General features: G+C 42.9%; 1 protein-coding gene across 1 annotated transcript in view; it reads left to right on the top strand.

The window, feature by feature from the left end:
* CNOT6L (CCR4-NOT transcription complex subunit 6 like) overlaps positions 1–3,194 on the top strand; it is a 191,185-nt gene extending 187,991 nt beyond the window's left edge. The window contains exon 12 of the mRNA XM_047798837.1: positions 3,075–3,194. Within this exon, the coding sequence (XP_047654793.1) occupies positions 3,075–3,092 (18 nt within the window). The 3' untranslated portion in view covers positions 3,093–3,194. The remainder of the gene's footprint in view (positions 1–3,074) is intronic.
* The last annotated feature ends 15,466 nt before the right edge of the window (positions 3,195–18,660 follow it).

Genomic DNA, 18,660 nt, shown 5'->3' with positions numbered 1-18,660 from the left:
AATAAAACCATAGTGCTAACAGTCGAAAACACAGGAGAATACTTTTTTAATTTTGGGAATAGAAAACTTCTATTAAAACAAGGGTCTAAGGGTATTCTCTTTGCGGCTCAACAATAACAAACCCCACTATTATCCGTGAAGATGCAGGTTTGATCCCTGATCTCACTCAGTGGGTTAAGGATCGGTGTTGCTGTGGCTCTGGCATAGGCCAGCAGCTGCAGCTCCGATTCGACCCCTAGCCTGGGAACCTCCATATGCTGTGGTGCAGCCCTAAAAGAAAAAAATCAACAACAACAACAACAAAAAGGCCTAAAAGTATAAACTGGAGGGTAAACTGTTGATGGAATTGACCTTATTAAGAGTTCCTTTGTCCACAAATTTCATAGAGAGGAGACTGGGTTGCTATAGTCATTGGAAGCCATTCACCAAAAGCATGGACCATGGTGGGGGTTAACCATGGAGGAGCAGAGAGTGTCCAGCACGCTTCTCCTACTTTCATTTATTCTCATGTCTGTGTGTTCCTGTATATGTTAATTTAATTTGTTGTTATAGAAATGTTAATAATGGTAAGCAGATCTCTTCCAGCAACACCGCTTGCAAGGCACAAATCCTTGCTTTGCAGGTTCAACAATGACCTGATCAGTGTAACCCAAGGGCTTTCAGTCTTTTGAGAGTCCATTCTTTTTATTTTTTTAATTTTTTTTTTTGTCTTTTTGCCATTTCTTGAGCTGCTCCCATGGCATATGGAGATTCCCAGGCTAGTGGTCGAATCAGAGCTGTAGCCGCCTGCCTGCACCAGAGCCACAGCAACGTAGGATCCGAGCTGCGTCTGCCACCTACACCACAGCTCAGGGCAATGCCGGATCCTTAACCCACTGAGCGAGACCAGGGATTGAACCTGCAACCTCGTGGTTCCTAGTTGGATTCGTTAACCACTGAGCCACGACGGGAACTCCTGAGAGTCTATCTTTTTAACTGAGAGACCAACCTGATAACCACAATGCCTCCTTATTATTATTATTTTTTTCATTTTATGGCCACAGACACAGCATACAGAAGTTCCCAGGCTAGGGGTTGAATCAGAGCTGCAGCCACCAGCCTACACCACAGCCACACAGGATCTGAGTTGCGTCTGTGACCTACACCATAGCTCAAGGCAACGCCAAACCATGTCTGCAACCTGGCTCACAGCAACACCGGATCTTTAACCCACCGAGTGAGGCCAGGGATCAAATCTGTGTCCTCATGGATGCTAGCCAAGTTCTTAACCTATTGAGCCACCCTAACCCTAACCCTCATGGATGCTAGTCAGGTTCTTAACCTCCAGTCTCCTTATTTTTTAACACTTATGAAAGGGACCACATACTTTATACTGTCATTGATCATTAACTTACAGTGATTGAAATATTCATGTTACTCTCTTGAGCAGCATCTTTCAAGTCCCAGGGCACCTGGGATGTCGAGATGGGTGTTAGCAGAGGCCCGTTCCACATAGGCCTGATAAGGCCTTCTCTGATGATCTAAATTCTTCTTTCCCCCAGATCAGTGTTTCTTTCCTCTGGACAGTGCTGGAGGGATAAACTCTAGGAAATGCTGCCTCCCTGACTCATCTTTGTCTGTTTCCAGGTTAATCTTTTTTCTTCTGTTAAATCACCTGCCCTTTGAAAAGTTATGCTCTATATGTAGTGCAGTCTGGGCAGAAAATGGGGGTCATTGCAGTAATCAACAATGACCCTCACTTCTGGTGGGGTCTCCTGCCCTCTTCTGCAGAGTCTTTTGGACTTATTGCCTATTTCCTGCCCTCTCTGCTGAGAGTTCCCAGGACACCACTCACAGAAGCTCATGAATAACTTCTTGCAACTTTCACTGACCTCTAAGGTCACCACTGTCTGCAAAGGAAGGGTGGCCTTCCATGGCTCTGATGTCTGCGCTAAGAGTTCTGGCCCTTGCTCCAGAGCTGCCTCCCACTGCTGCCAAGTTAGCTGCCACCTCTAGGCCATGGGTGTGATGGGGGTGATGATGAGCCCATCATATAAAGTCTTCCCATTGCCCCTGGAAGTGGGCTTGCTGGTGTCATTGCAGTGCCTTTGACATTGACTGCTTTTAGTCACACCCTGGCTCCAGGTTGTGCTGGGTCAGCACTGCCCTTCCCTGAATCCAGGTGAATTTCTGACTCCCATGATGTCTTCCCTGTTCCCAAAGGAGCACAGCCTTAGGCTTCCAACATTGCACACAGAGACATGTGCCAAACAGCTCTCAAGTGTTGACTTGAGTCCAAGGGGCCTGGGTCAGAGAACAAATTCAAGTGGTCAGACATGTGTTCCCTGTCACTCCAAAAACTAAGTTGTTATGGACCAAATTGTGTGTCCTTATTCTCTCCTGCCTTCAAGTGGGTTCTTTCCTAAAAGCTTCTTCTTTAGCAGAGAGTCAACCTATATCTGAACAAGTCTGAATATGGATTTAGACTCAGCTGGGACCACTCCATGATCCATCTCCACCCAACCCAATACATACAGATCGTCTGATACATTATGGTTTCCTGGAAAACATCTCAACAATGCTGAACCACCATTTCATCCATTCTGTCAATTTTACTGGGAAATCCCTGCCTTCATGTTTTTGTTGCCTGCTTTTTTTCCAGTTACTAAGATAATGATGCTTATGCTGTTATTAGTTTTGTAAGTTCTTTTCAAGGGCTATACAATACGTCACCAAATAGTTGTGGCATACTGTACCCATGATCCACCTGCCACTGAAGGTTTGTACTGCTCTGTTGGGTTGTGTGTTAGGAGGAGCTAGCTTGTGCTATAGCAATGAATGACTGCGAAGTAGAAGTTTTTTAAGAGACAAAGGTTTATTTCTTGCTAATCGGAAGTCATCTATAAATCAAGATGGCTCTTCAGAGCACCTGTCCTCCATGCCATGGCTCAGCTATTAGGCTGCTTTGATCCTTGTGTTTTCCTCTCTGAATAAGGACCTTCTTTTGCACCACAGGTAGGGGAAAAGCACTGGAGAAGTCTTGCGGGCTTTCACTGCCATGGCCCAGAAGTAATGCACATTTACTTTTGTCACAGCCCATTGGTCAGAGCTAGTCACCTGTCCTGCTGTGACTGCAAGGGGACTGAAGACACGTGGAGTCAGTAGACCAGGGGCTGAACATGGAGTGAACCAACGGACAAGGGGGTGGAGTATGGAGGAAACTAATGTACTATTGGGTAAGCATTACTGTCTTTGCCACAAGTTGTTTATATGACCCTTTGTTGTTGTTGTTGTTGTTGTTGTTGCTTTTCAGGGCTGCATGTGTGGCATATGGAAGTTCCCAGGGTAGGGTTGAATTGGAGCTGCAGATGCCAGCCTACACCACAGCCACAGCAAGGCAGAATCCAAGGCATGTCTGCAACCTGGCTCATGGTAACACCGGATCCTTAACCCACCGAGTGAGGCCAGGGATTGAACCTGTATCCTCGTGGATACTAGTCAGGTTTGCTACCACTGAGCCACAATGGAAACTCTTTTTTTTTATTTTTATTTTTAAAAATTTTTTTATTTTCCCACTGTACAGCAAGGGGGTCAGGTTATCCTTACATGTATACATTACAATTACATTTTTTTCCCCCACCCTTTGTTCTGTTGCAACATGAGTATCTAGACAAAGTTCTCAATGCTATTTAGCAGGATCTCCTTATATATCTATTCTAAGTTGTGTCTGATAAGTCCAAGCTCCCGATCCCTCCCACTCCCTCCCCCTCCCATCAGGCAGCCACAAGTCTCTTCTCCAAGTCCATGATTTTCTTTTCTGAGGAGATGTTCATTTGCGCTGGATATTAGATTCCAGTTATGAGTGATATCATATGGTATTTGTCTTTGTCTTTCTGGCTCATTTCACTCAGTATGAGATTCTCTAGCTCCATCCATGTTGCTGCAAATGGCATTATGTCATTCTTTTTTATGGCTGAGTAGTATTCCATTGTGTATATATACCACCTCTTCCGAATCCAATCCTCTGTCGATGGACATTTGGGTTGTTTCCATGTCCTGGCTATTGTGAAGAGTGCTGCAATGAACATGTGGGTGCATGTGTCTCTTTTAAGTAGAGTTTTGTCCGGATAGATGCCCAAGAGTGGGATTCCGGGGTCATATGGAAGTTCTAAGTATAGATTTCTAAGGTATCTCCAAACTGTTCTCCATAGTGGCTGTACCAGTTTACATTCCCACCAACAGTGCAGGAGGGTTCCCTTTCCTCCACAGCCCCTCCAGCACTTGTTATTTGTGGACTTATTAATGATGGCCATTCTGACTGGTGTGAGGTGATATCTCATGGTAGTTTTGATTTGCATTTCTCTTATAACCAGCGATGTTGAGCATTTTTTCATGTGTTTGTTGGCCATCTGTATATCTTCTTTGGAGAAATGTCTATTCAGGTCTTTTGCCCATTTTTCCATTGATTGATTGGCTTTTTTGCTGTTGGGTTGTACAAGTTGCTTGTATATTCTAGAGATTAAGCCCTTGTCGGTTGCATCATTTGAAACTATTTTCTCCCATTCTGTAAGTTGTCTTTTTGGTTTCTTTTTGGTTTCCTTTGCTGTGCAAAAGCTTTTCAGTTTGATGAGGTCCCATGGGTTTATTTTTGCTCTAATTTCTATTGCTTTGGGAGACGGACCTGAGAAAATATTCATGATGTTGATGTCAGAGAGTGTTTTGCCTATGTTTTCTTCTAGGAGTTTGATGGTGTCCTGTCATATATTTAAGTCTTTCAGCCATTTTGAGTGTATTTTTGTGCATGGTGTGAGGGTGTGTTCTAGTTTCATTGCTTTGCATGCAGCTGTCCAGGTTTCCCAGCAATGCTTGCTGAGTAGACTTTCTTTTCCCCATTTTATGTTCTTGCCTCCCTTGTCAAAGATGAATTGACCATAGGTGTCCGGGTTTATTTCCGGGTTCTCTATTCTGTTCCATTGGTCTGTCTGTCTGTTTTGATACCAGTACCACACTGTTTTGATGACTGTGGCTTTGTAGTATTTCTTGAAGTCTGGGAGAGTTATGCCTCCTGCTTGGTTTTTGTTTCTCAGGATTGCTTTGGCGATTCTGCGTCATTTGTTGTTCCATATAAATGTTTGGATTGTTTGTTCTAGCACAATGGAAACTCTTATAAGACCATTTTTTTAGATTTCCGTATTTGCATTGATTTTTCCCAAGTTTATTGCAATATAATTGACATATAACATTGTATACGTTTGAAGTGTACAATGTATTGATTTGATCAATATATACATTGCAAAGTGATTTACCACCATAGCATTATCATAACACCTCTATCCCATGACATAATTACCATTTCTTTTGAGACAAGAACATTTATGTTTTATTTCCTTAGGAACTTTCCAGTATATAATACAATATTAATAGCTATAGTCACCATGCTGTACATTTGATCCTCAGAACTCATTAATAATATTTTTGGAAGTTTGTGTCTTTTAACCAATAGCTCCCCATTCCCTGCCTGCCACCCCCTGCCCAGGCCACTCTACTCTCTGTATGAGTCTAGCCTTTTCAGATTCCACAGACAAGCGATATGATATAGTATTTGTCTTTCTCTGTCTGACTTATTTCACTTAGCATAATATCTTCTATGTCTATTTGTCTATTCATGTTGTCACAAATGGCAGGATTTCCTCTTTTATGGCTGAATAATATTCCATATAATAATAACAACAACAATTATATTTCTAGGAGTTCCTGTTGTGGCTCAGTGGTTAACAAATCGGACTAGGAACCATGAGGTTGTGGGTTCGATCCCTGGCTTTGCTCAGTGGGTAAAGTATCCGACGTTGCCGTGAGCTGTGGTTGTAGGTCACAGATGTGGCTTGGATCTGGTGTTGCTGTGGCTCTGGGGTACGCCAGTGGCTACAGCGCCGATTAGATCCCTAACTAGCCTGGGATGCTCCATGTGCCACGGGAATGGCCCTAGAAAAGGCAAAAAGATAAAAAAACAAAAGAAACAATTATGTTTCTATATATCTGTCGCATTTTCTTTATCCATTTGTCTGTTGGTGGACATTTGCGTCATTTCCTTATCTTGGCTACTGTGAATAATGCTTCAATAAACATGAGGGCTTGGATATCTTTACAAGATGCTGTTTTCATTTCCTTCAGTTATACACCCAGAAGTGGGATTGCTGGATCATAGGTGGTTCTATTTCTAATTTCTTGAGGAGCCTCCATGCTGTTTTCCATTGGCGCTGTACCAATTTACATTCCCACCAACAGTGTGCAAGGGTTCCCTTGCTGCCATACCCTTGTCTACACTTTGTTGTCTTTTTTTTTTTTTTCTTTTTAGGGCCACACCCACGGCATATGGAGGTTCCCAGGGTAGGGGTCAAATCCGAGCTACAGCTGCCGGCCTACACCACAGCCACAGTAACACACGATCTAAGCCACATTTGTGACCTACACCACAGCTCATGGTAATGCCAGATCCCTGACCCACAGAGCGAGGCCAGGGATCCAACCTGCATTCTCATGGATACTAGTCGGTTTCTAGTTCCACTTTGCCACAACGGGAACTCCCTTCTTTGCCTATTTTTTAATCACAGTTTGATTTTGCTCTTGAGTTGTATGATTTCTTTATGTATTTTTGATATTAACCCCTTATCACATATGTGACTTGCAAATGTTTTCTCCCATTCTGTAGGTTGCCTTTGCCTTTTGTTGACGATTTCTTTGTCTGTGTAGAAACTTTTTAGTTTGATGTAATTCTGCTTGTTTATCTTTGCTTTCATTGCTTGTGCTTTTGGTGTATACAACCATTTTTGGTTGAGATTTCAAAATAGTTTTTTAGGGTCCAAGGAGAAAAGAAAGCCACCACAAACAAAGTGAAGTGACATAAGAGTATGTATTTGTCATAAAATCCTGTAGAATCCTAGACTCCAGGTATTAATCCCTCTAAATTTTATGAAATGCTATTTTAGGGAAAATTGAGGTCAAGCATGATCTCAGATGGTTTATTTCCTTAGACTCAGTCCTTACTAGGGTCATTTCCTTGTGGTTATTAAATAAATAGCCTCTCCCCACACAGGAGCACTTGGCTGTCACACTTTTTCTAAAGCTTCTTCTAACAGGTTGAGGAAGGATGGAAGTGATGCCAAAGAAAGTTGGGGAGTTCCCGTCGTGGCTCACTGGTTAACAGACCTGATTAGCAACCATGAGTTCTATCCCTGGCCTTGTTCATTGGGTTAAAGATCCAGCATTGGAGTTCCCGTCATGGCGCAGTGGTTAACGAATCCGACTAGGAACCATGAGGTTGCGGGTTCGGTCCCTGCCCTTGCTCAGTGGGTTAACGATCTGGCGTTGCCGTGAGCTGTGGTGTAGGTTGCAGACGCGGCTCGGATCCCGCGTTGCTGTGGCTCTGGCGTAGGCCGGTGGCTGCAGCTCCGATTCGACCCCTAGCCTGGGAACCTCCATATGCTGCGGGAGCGGCCCTAGAAATAGCAAAAAGACAAAAAGACAAAAAAAAAAAAAATCCAGCATTGCTGTGAGCTGTGGTGTAGGTCACAGACTCGGCTCGGATCCTGTGTTGCTGTGGCCGTGGTGTAGGCCGGTGGCTACAGCTCCGATTGGACCCCTAGCCAGGGAACTTCTGTATGCCGTGGGTGTGGCCCTAAAAAAGATAAAAATAAATAAATAAATAAAATGTTCTTTTGTTCAAATTGACATTACAGGGTAGAAAAGATTAAGTGAAAAAATTTTTTAAAGGTGATTTTTTTTTTTTTTGCAAGAAGAAAAGCTGATGAGTTGTTTTGTTTAAAGTTGAATGGCTAGACATTTTCTAAAGTGCCCCAGGGCTGTTATACCCTTAAAGAGAGTACTGAGTGCTTCCCATATTCATTCTCCCCTTTCTTTCACTAGAACCCCTACTTTTTTTCTTCCTGTTTTATTGAGGTAGAATTGACATACAGCGCTGTATACGTTTAAGGTGTACAGCAACTCGACTTACATACACCATGAAAATGATCACAAGTTTAGTGAACATCTATCATCGCATAGAAATTAAAAAATAAAAGATACACAGGAATGCCCTTGTAATGCAGTGGGTTAAAAACCCGTCATTGTCACTGCAACAGCCCAGGCTGCTGCTCCAGTTTTGATTCCTGCCCAGGAACTTCCACAGGGCACAGGCATGGCAAAAAAAGAATAATAATTTAAAAAAAGATAAAAGGAAAAATATTTTTTCCTTGTGATGAAAACTCTTAAGACTTACTCTCTTGACAACTTTCACATATAACATAGAGCAGTGGATGTATTGTATTGATCCTGTTGTACATTACATCCTAGTACCTATTTATCTTATACCTGCAAGTTTGTATCTTTTGACAACCGTCGTCATCACCATAAAAGATATTCTAGTCATATTGACTATATTCCCCATGCTGTACCTTTTACCTCCACAACTCATTTATTTTGTTTTTTGTCTTTGCTAGGGCCGCTCCCGTGGCATGTGGAGGTTCCCAGGCTAGGGGTCTAATCGGAGCCATAGCCACCGACCTATGCCAGAGCCACAGCAATGCCGGATCCTCGACCTACTGAGCAAGGCCAGGGATCGAACCCGCAACGTTATGGTTCCTTGTCGGATTCATTAACCACTGCGCCATGATGGGAATCCCAACTCATTTATTTTGTAACTGGAAATGTGTCCCTCTTAATTTCCCTCACCTCTTTCACTCATCATCCCACCTTTCCCTCCCCTCTGGCAACCACCTGTTTGTTCTCTGCATATATGACTCTGATTCTTTTTGTTCATTTGTTTTGTTTTTTAGATTCCACAGGTGAGTGGGATCATGTGGTATTCATTTTTCTTTATCTGACTTATTTCACTTCGCATGATATCCTCTGGCTCCATCTATATTATCACAAGTGGCAATATTTCATTCTTTTTTATGGCTGAGTAATATCCCATTGTATATATGTACCACGTCTTTATGATTCACTTATTATGGGTGCCTAGGTCGCCTCCATATCTTGGATACTGTGAATAATGCTGCAATAGAACCCTAACTAGTAGTTGATCACCTAACTATCCACTTAGCTAAAATATTCATTTGTACTTAGACTCGATGAAATGGCTAAAATCTGGACTATGGTATATAAATGGAATTTCTTTCTTTCTTTCTTTCTTTCTTTTTTTTTTTTTTTTGTCTTTTTGCCATTTCTTGGGCTGCTCCTGCGGCATATGAAGGTTCCCAGGCTAGGGGTCCAATCAGAGCTGTAGCTGCCAGCCTATGCCAGAGCCACAGCAACTTGGGATCCGCGCCGCGTCTGCAACCTACACCACAGCTCATGGCAACACCGGATCCTTAACCCACTGAGCAAGGCCAGGGACCGAACCCGCAATCTCATGGTTCCTAGTCGGATTCATTAACCGCTGCGCCACAACGGGAACTCCCTAAGTGGAATTTCTGATCAGTCACCTGAAAGGTGGTCAAATGCCTTTTGTTCGTCCTCTATCCTGTTGCTGGGAACATGGACATATTGGCTGGATATTCAGCCCCATGTTTGATTAGGGATAGCAGCAGTTTAGGGTTGGCAGAGAAGCAGCTGGAAGGAGCCTGAGCCTCTGATGACCAGTAAGGTGCTGTGTGAGCTTGAGATGGCCCACTTCTGGACTGCTTTTATATGAGAAAGAAAGAAACATCTGGCTCTCTTGAGTCACTGTTTTTATGATCTCGATTATTCACAGGCAAACACAATCATATCTGATACAAATATTGAGATTAGTTTCTATGTTTAAGATAAAAGATTGAGAATGACCTTACAGTAGCTTTTTTTTTAAATTAAAGAATGCATAGCAGAAAGATATCCTCCGCTTCTAAAAAGTAGGTTCATATTAAAAAAAAAATATATAGACTTCCGCCTGATATCTGGCACAAAATTCAATTTGACATGAATCAAAGGCCTTAAACATAAAAGCAAACTATCAAGTTTTAGGAGAAAACATAGCAGAATTATTTGTGACGTAAGAGTAGGCCAAGATTTCTTAGGACAAAGGAAGCAAGAACCAGAGAAAGGAAAGTTGATTCAAATTATATGTCATCAAAAGTTTAAAACTTAGGCTCATAAATAGTCATCATTATAAAATGATAAATAAACAAGCCACAGAAGGAGGAAAAATATTTGTAAAACATAGATCCAATAAAGGGCTGACGTCCAGGATATAAAGAACTCTTACAATTCAATAATAATAAGAAAAATTAAAAACATGGACAAAAGATTTGAATAGACACTTCACAAAGGAAAATAATGAAGAGCTATTAAGCACATAAAATTTGTTCTATATCATTAGTCATCACAGAAATAAAAATTAAAATTGCAATATGATACCACTCCCTAAACACCAGAGTGGTTAAAATGAACACCACTGACAATACCAAGATTCAGCCAGGATGTGGAGCAACCAGAAGGCTTACACATTTTTGGTAGGAATGTGAAAAAACACCATCACTTTGGGAAAAAGTTTTATGAAATTAAATGTATTATGACACAATAATTCCACTCCTAGGTTTTCTACCCAAAAAAAAATGAAATCAAGTGTTCACAATTGGATTTGTACAAGAATGCTCTAGCTATTTACACTTAATTTATCAGTTTGGTTTGATTTACATACCTATCTTGCTTTTTACTTTTCATTTGCTTCTTCTGATTTTTATAGTTATTTGTAGTTCCACTTGGAGTTCCTGTTGTGGCTCAGTGGGTTTAGAACCTGGCGTGGTGTCCGTGAGGATGCAGGTTAGATTCCTGGCCTCGCTCAGTGGGTTAAGGATCCAGCATTGCCACAAGTTGTGGTGTAGGTCACAGATGCTGCTTGGATCTGGTGTTGCTGTGGTTGTGGCTGTGGCATAGGCCGGCAGCTGCGGCTCCGATTTGACCTCGAGCCCAGGAACTTCCATATGCCACATGTGCAGCCCTAAAAATAAATAAATAAATAAATAAAAATATATAGTTGCTCTTATTGCTAAGTAGTATTCCATTGTATTTATCATACAGTAAAAATTGCTATACAAGAAAATAAACAGGAAAATGTGAGCCATAGTGAAGAAAAAAATCTAGTTAAAAATAAAAAGTCACAGAGGCACTAAGTTTTGAAGATCTCTTGGTAGCACTCAAGGTTTCATGAGTAGGATCACAAAGCAAGTTAGAGCTGGGTCTCAGATGCAACTCAGAGGTTGCTTCTATTTTCCTGGTTGTATTACAGCCTATAATCATAGGATAACATAGTACAAGACTCATTTATATGATAAGTCCTGCCTCCAAACCAAATGAAAATTCAGTAAAAACTATCACTTGAAACATCAAGTTATAGTAAATCCCAATTTTTTTAGTATCTGTTTTTATCTTTTATTTAATTTTCAAATCTTCCTTTGAAAAATCAAGCACTTAAACTTAAAACTTTTGGAACAAACTTCTGGTTTTATCAAACTAAATTTCCTTCTAATATTTTGTAATAAAATAAATTTAATCTATTCCTACTTATGGTAAAACACACATAACACAAATTTTACCGTTTTAACTGCTTTTAAATGGATGGTTCTATGACTTAAGGGACACCCATACTGTGGAACTGTCACCTCTATCCATTTCCAGCACTTGTCCTTCTTGCAAAACCAAATCTTTATACCCAGTAAACAGTCTCTACTGCCTCCTCCCCACCCCCAGCAACCACCACTCTGCTTTCTGTCTCCATGGATTTTATTACTCCAAGTACCTCGCAGGAGTGGAATCATACAGTATTTGTCCTTTTGTGACTATGTTATTTCACCTTGTGAAATGTCTTCAAGGTTCATCTATGTTCTAACATGTGTAAGAATTTCCTTTTTTTAAAAAGGCTGAATAATATTTATAATGAGGATTCTGAAATGCACGAAAACATCAAATCATTTTACAGTGAACATTTGTTTGTATGCTCACCACCTAGATGCTACTTTTTTTTTTTTTCTTTTTAGGGCCGCACTCACAGCATGTGGAGGTTCCCAGGCTAGGGGTCCAATCGGAGTTACAGCTGTCAGCCTACACCACAGCTCACGGCAATGCCAGATCCTTAACCTGAGTGAGGCGAGGGATTGAACCCGCAACCTCATGGTTCCTAGTCGGATTTGTTTCCACTGTACCACCACGGGAACTCCAGTTGCTGCTTTTAACATTTTACTGTTCTTGCCTCAACACATATCTACCATCTATCAATCCTAAAAACAAAAAGTGAATGTAAACAAACATTGAACTCTATTTAATTTTATGCAAGCTGACATTTTTAGTAACACGTGTACATCAAATGTCTTTAAATTACTTTGAAACCCTTCAGAAAATAAGACACTTCTTGGAAAAGATGTACCAAGGCCAAAAGCCATGTGAAAAAAAAAAAAAAAGCTCAGTGTAAGTTGTCCTCAGTGAAATGCAAGTTAGGACCACATTGGGATGCCACTTTATACTCACTAGGATGTCGAAAAACAACACTGACAAAGCCCAGGGCTAGGGAGGGTGTGAAGCAAGTATACCTTTTTTTTTTTTTTTTAACCTTTTCTAGGGCCACACTCGAGGCACATGGAGGTTCCCAGGCTAGGGGTCTAATCAGAGCTGTAGCCACCAGCCTGCACCAGAGCCACAGCCACACCAGATCTGAGCCGCTTCTGCAACCTACACCACAGCTCATGGCAACACTGGATCCTTCACCCATTGAGCGAGTCCAGGGATCGAACCTGCAACCTCATGGTTCCTAGTCAGATTCGTTAACCACTGAGCCACAATGGGAAGTTCCAAGTGTACCTCTTAAAGACTGCTGTGGAAATGCAAATACAACAGCTCCGGAAAAGCAAGCTATTTATAAAGAAATACACATGTACCATGTGACCTAGAAATTCCACTCTTAGGTTTCCATTAAGCCAGAGGAAGTGAAAACTATGTCCACAAAAAAGATTTGTATACATATGTGCAGAACAGTATTATTCTTAATAGCTAAGAACTAGAAACACATGTCTATCTACAGGTGAACAGATAAACAAATGTGATTTATTATCCAATTAAATGCTATTCAACATTAAAAAAAGAAATGAACTATGAATCTGTGCCAAAACAGAAGAATCTTAAAACTATTGTGCTGGTAATGTTAAGTTTCCAAGTACTTGGGTTTTTTTTTTTTTTTTGGACAATATAAAAATTTTCATTTGTTCACAACGTACACCTACATTGAATCATTATGTTGTACACCTGCAACTAATATGTTATACGTCAATTGAATCTCAATACAAATAAATAAATTTTTAAAAAGAAAAGCAGGCTTTATACATATTGATAACAGAAATTTTTTTCTCTATTTAAGAAAGGTCTAAGCCGAGGGGGTTCTTTGGTTTATTTTCACCCGAATCCCATTCTTCAGGTCCCTGGCTGGTCCTCAGCCTCTGCTGAGCAGCAGCGACTATGTCTGGACAATCCCTCTAGAGGACCAGTTCTAAAGCACCGGCTCCTAGTTGGCCTCACTTCTGGTTCTCAGTTTCTCAGGCGGGACGGGGTGAACTGAAGACGTGCCTAAGAGCTAAACTGGAGCCTCTCCCATCCGGGCAGTTCTGCTTAGGAATCTAAGAACAACAAGCCAAGCACCCAGGCAGCTTCCTCCCACCTGCTGGGGCCAGGATGGATCAAAGTTCAAAGAAGGCTTGGATCAGACAACCAGGGCTGGCAAAGCGAGGAACTAGCAGCCCAGAAGCCTGAGTCCGCAAACTCTGGGACTGAGCTGGCGGCTCGCCCTTATTCCACACCAGGGCACACAGCTCCCTCTAGCGGGAGCAGAGTGGAAAGACAGGCCAGAGGAGCCACGCGGACGCCATGGCCACGAGCCACAGCCATAGCTCTATGGTTTCCCTTTCTTCCACACGTGTCCAGCCTCCCAGCCAGGGAGATTGTTGAACACACATTGATTTCCTGCGGGTGCCAAGGGCACTTGGTCTGCTCACCAGCTTTCTGATTCGCTCCAGCACCCAATTGATATCTCCTTGGGACCCTGCAGTGAAGTGGCCTATGGCATGGTTGGTGGCAGCATCTTCCTTGCAGATAAGAGCTGCCTACACCTGCCAGTTCTTACCCCATCTATGACAGCAGGTTTCAGGGCCACAAAGACAGCCCCTGTCCCACTGAAGAAGGTGTTGGAATTATCGAAGCTCCCCAGTGCCTTGTCGCTGGGCCTGTGCCCTGGAGCTGGATGTGGGGCTTCAGACATTGCCCACCTGGGCCCAGCCTGGCCCACACAGGTGGAGATACAGATGAACTCCTCCAGGGGTCCCCAGCTGCCACCCTGCCCCCCCACCATAGTTGTCTCAGTAGCTGAAATTTGCAGACGGTCGTGAACGGTGGACGTGCTGTGAATCTCCAGAAACACCGCAAATTTCCCAAGTAAGTGTGTTTTTCTTAAACCTTTAATGTTACTGTATAGTAATTTCAAAAAGGAAATCAGTGCTATAAAAATCCATTTTCATCCCATAGCATCTAACAGAAATTCCTCAAAAAATCCTTGATGTGGACAGCGGTTCCAGAATTATTGGTGTGCTCCCCCAGTTTTACGGTAGGGCCTCCATTTCTTTTTCTTTTCCTTTTTTGGTCTTTTTGTAGGGCCACACCAGCAGCATATGAAGTTCCCAGGCTGGGGGTAGAATCGGAGCTGCAGCCCCTGGCCTATACCACAGCCACAGCAATGCCAGATCCTTAACCCACTGAGCGAGGCCAGGGATGGAACCTGCGTCCTCATGGATACTGGCTGGGTTCCTTACACCAGGATGGGACCTGGGACCTCCAGGTCCTCAGTTTCAGTGGAAATTTCAAAGGACGTGGGAGAGAAGAATGGAGCTTCTCTATTGCCTGGCACTCTATTGTGTTTTACCAATGTGCTTTAAACATTATTCCTCCTCCAGAATTTCTCATCCTACATAGCAACACACTGTGACTTTAAAGGATTTAATCCAGATGTTTCTGGCCCTCTCAGGGTGAAGTCTGTGATATGAATGTTGAATCAGAGCTCGAGAAGTACAGACGTTAACTGTCACTTTCAAGAGTGATTAATGATATGGAAAATATTTATAAATATAATATGAAAAAAGCAGCACACAGCCTAGGGTCTTAGGGCAAATCACTCAAATCTCTCTAGTCGTTGTTTTTCCCATGAAAAGTATGTTTATGAACATTGAAAGTTAATACAGAGATATTTATCATCTTGTCTATTTACACCACTACCATGAAAAGTTCAGAAGCAGGAAAACTGCCCTAGAATTGTTTACTTAATGGGCACGCCACACTGTGTCTAGATCCAGCTATAAATCTATTCCTCCCTAATGTCCTACCTTATTTTAAAAATAAGAAGGTGTGGATTGTGGTGGGTAAGAGGCTCTAGAGCCACACTGCCTGGATTTAAACACTGGCTTAACTTTTTACTTGCTGGAAATCCTTTGCAAATGATTTGTACTCTTAAATTATTTAAGCTTAAATCCTGAGATTACTGTGTCAAGTCACGATGATCATACTTTCCCCAGAGGGTTGTTGTAAGAGGCAAAGGAGTGTAGACAAAGCATTTAGAGTAGTAACATGTAATAAACTTTAAATAAATATATATTTTTTTCCTTTTTGTCTTTTTAGGGCCACATCCGTGGCATATGGAGGTTCCTAGGCTAGGGGTCTGGTCAGAGCTACAGCTGCCGGCCTATACCACAGCCACAGCCACGCCAGATCTGAGCCGCATCTGGGACCTACACCGCAGCTCACAGCAATTCCGGATCCTTAACCCACTGAGCGAGGCCAGGGATCGAACTGGCAACCTCATGGTTCCTAGTCAGATTTGTTTCTGCTGCGCCATGATGGGAACTCCAAAATAAATACTAACTTTTAAAATAATTAATCACTGCCTTTTCATGCATCTTTATGAAGCTCTAGTTTGGTAGCTTCTAAAACGGGTCCCAGTGGTCTTTTTATTCACGCTCACATGTAATCCCCTTCCCTTAGTGTGGGTTGAACCTAGAGCCTTGCTTGTGGTGCTGAACCAGGTCTCTTTTGCCCAAGGCACAACAAGCCTGAACACTGAGACACTGGGGTTCAGAGCAAAGAAAGGGTTTATTTACAAGGCAGCCAAGTGAGGGGACTGGAGGAGACCTGTCACATCTGCCTCCCTGGAGGCAAGGAGCTTGGGGGTTTTATGGGATTAAGAATAAAGGAGCAGGACAGTCTGAGGTGTGGGGAGTGAGGGGAGCGTGGGGAGCGTGGGGAGCGTGGGGAAAGGTGATTGGAAAAAGATGCGGTAATCGTTGTTCTGTGCAGGTGTAACTAAACTATAGGCACCTGAGCATTCAAAATAGAAGCACTTAGCATAATCTGAGGGTGGAGTTTTCAGCCCTCTGATGCCAAAAGGTCACATAGCGAATACTCACGCATGCTCAGTTGGAGGGTAGGTGGTCCTATCGAGTCTTAACCAGCACAGCTTGAATTAGCATAACTTTCCTGCAGGTTCCTGGACATCATCTCAGGCAAACATCTTATTGTTTAGGCTACGTGCCACTTAGAGGACATGCAGGTCTTAAAATGACCTCGAATGGGGGAAGGCAGGCAAAATGGATTTGACAAATGATTACCCACAGTTTCACTTATGAATAGAATATGGAAAAGGCGATGGGAAGTCATTTCCGAGATAAGGATGTAAAAGATGGTGACTTCTGTGTGACGTGCACTCTCTCTGTGACTCCTTTCATTTGTGCATTCTGATAAATCAAACAGCCGAATGGTGAATTTCCCTATGGAGTGGCCATGTGACCAAAAGTGGGTGTCCTCTGGCCAATAGCCAGTGAAGCACTGAAGCCCTCAGTCCAACAGCCTGCCGGGAACCGAATCCTGCCAACAACCACGTAAGTGAGCTGGGAAGAGGTTCTTCCCCATTCAGGTCTTGAGATAATTGGAGCCCCCGCCCCCCACCAACACTGTCATTGGAGCCTCATGAGAGACACTGAGCTAGAGGACCCAGCTGAGCTGCACCTGGACTCAGAACCCAGGAATTCACTACTTTGCTGTTTGAATCCACCAAGTTTGGGATACTTTGTTATTCAGTGTTACATAAGCAGTGCATATCTTGGTGCTAGAAGTGGGATGCCTTTGTAACAAATGCTTAAAAATTTCAGAGCTGCTTTGGGACCAGCCAGTGGGAGGAGACTGGAAAGATCTTGGGGAGCATGGTAAAGGAAGCTTAAGTTGCCTGAACAACCTGGCAGTAGAAATCTGGATGGTACTGGAAACTGGAGGAAGGAGAATCCTTATTATGTACTGGCAGGAATCTTAGCAACACTGTGTCGTCTGCCCTTCGATGGAAAGTAGAAGCAGGCTGAATGAACTTGGTGATCTAGCTGAGGAGATTTCCAAGAGTGTTGAAGGTGCTGCCTCCTTTCTTCTTGCTGCTTATAATAAGATGCAAGAGGAGGAGTTCCCATTGTGGCTCAGTGGTAACGAATCTGACAAGTATCCATGAGGTTGCAGGTTTGATCCCTGGCCTGCTCAGTGGGTTTAGGATCCGGCGTTGCTGTGAGCTGCGGCCAAATCATAGACGTGGCTTGGATCCCGCGTTGCTGTAATGTGGCGTAAACAGGTGCAGCTCCGATTTGACCCCTAGCCTGAGAACTTCCATATGCCACACATACAGTCCTAAAAAACTAAAGAAATAAATAAATAACATTTTAAAAATAAAATGGAAGAGGAGAGAACTTGAGAGAGGGACTGTTAAACAGAAAGGAGCCAAAACTTGAAGGTTTTGAAAAATCTCTTTAGAGAACAAAAAATGCCAAAATTAAGAAATGACTTCTGGGTACTGTCAGGAAAATGTGATCTAGAAATAAAGCCAAGGGAGCAATGGTACAACATTTTGTTAAGACCTCAGAGATGTCAAAAGACCAGGTTATGGAGTTCCCGTCGTGGCTCAGTGGTTAATGAATCCGACTAGGAACCCTGAGGTTGTGGGTTCGATCCCTGGCCTTGCTCAGTGGGTTAAGGATCTGGCGTTGCCGTGAGCTGTGGTGTAGGTCGAAGACACGGCTCAGATCCTGCATTGCTGTGTCTCTGGCGTAGGCCGGCGGCTACAGCTCCGATTGGACCCCTAGCCTGGGAACCTCCATATGCCCTGGGAGCGGCCCTAGAAAATGCAAAAAGACAAAAACAAATAAACAAAGAACAGGTTATTCAGTCCACAAAGTTCCCTTTCAAGAGATTAAGGACACAAGTCTCAGGTCTTCTCCCACAAATAGGACCCATGGAGAACTTAGAACATGGTCTTTCATTCTCAGCAGGAGCCCAGGGTAGGGAACAGCTGATCTAGAAGAGCTTTATGGGTGTGGCATTTGTCTAATGGTGGGAACCCCAACTAATTGCACAGAAGCCCCATCACCTTTTCGAGAAAACTGTATCACAGAAACTCTGCCAGCTGGGACTGAAAGAGACAGGACAAAATGAGAAGAAGCCACTGGACCTCCAAAATTCTGCTGGCAGGAAGCAAGCTGAGAACATTATTTGGCCACAAACAAGTGCTACCTTTCATGAAAAAGTAAGGATGACTCAGAGGCTGGAACAGCCTGGAGAGTAGAGCCACGAGCTGTGGAGAATTACTTC

This window comes from Phacochoerus africanus, chromosome 10 (genome assembly GCF_016906955.1).
Source record: "Phacochoerus africanus isolate WHEZ1 chromosome 10, ROS_Pafr_v1, whole genome shotgun sequence".
Classification (NCBI taxonomy): Eukaryota; Metazoa; Chordata; class Mammalia; order Artiodactyla; family Suidae; genus Phacochoerus; species Phacochoerus africanus.
Note: the sequence above shows the minus strand (reverse complement) of the source record. Positions and strands in the feature narration are given on the sequence as shown.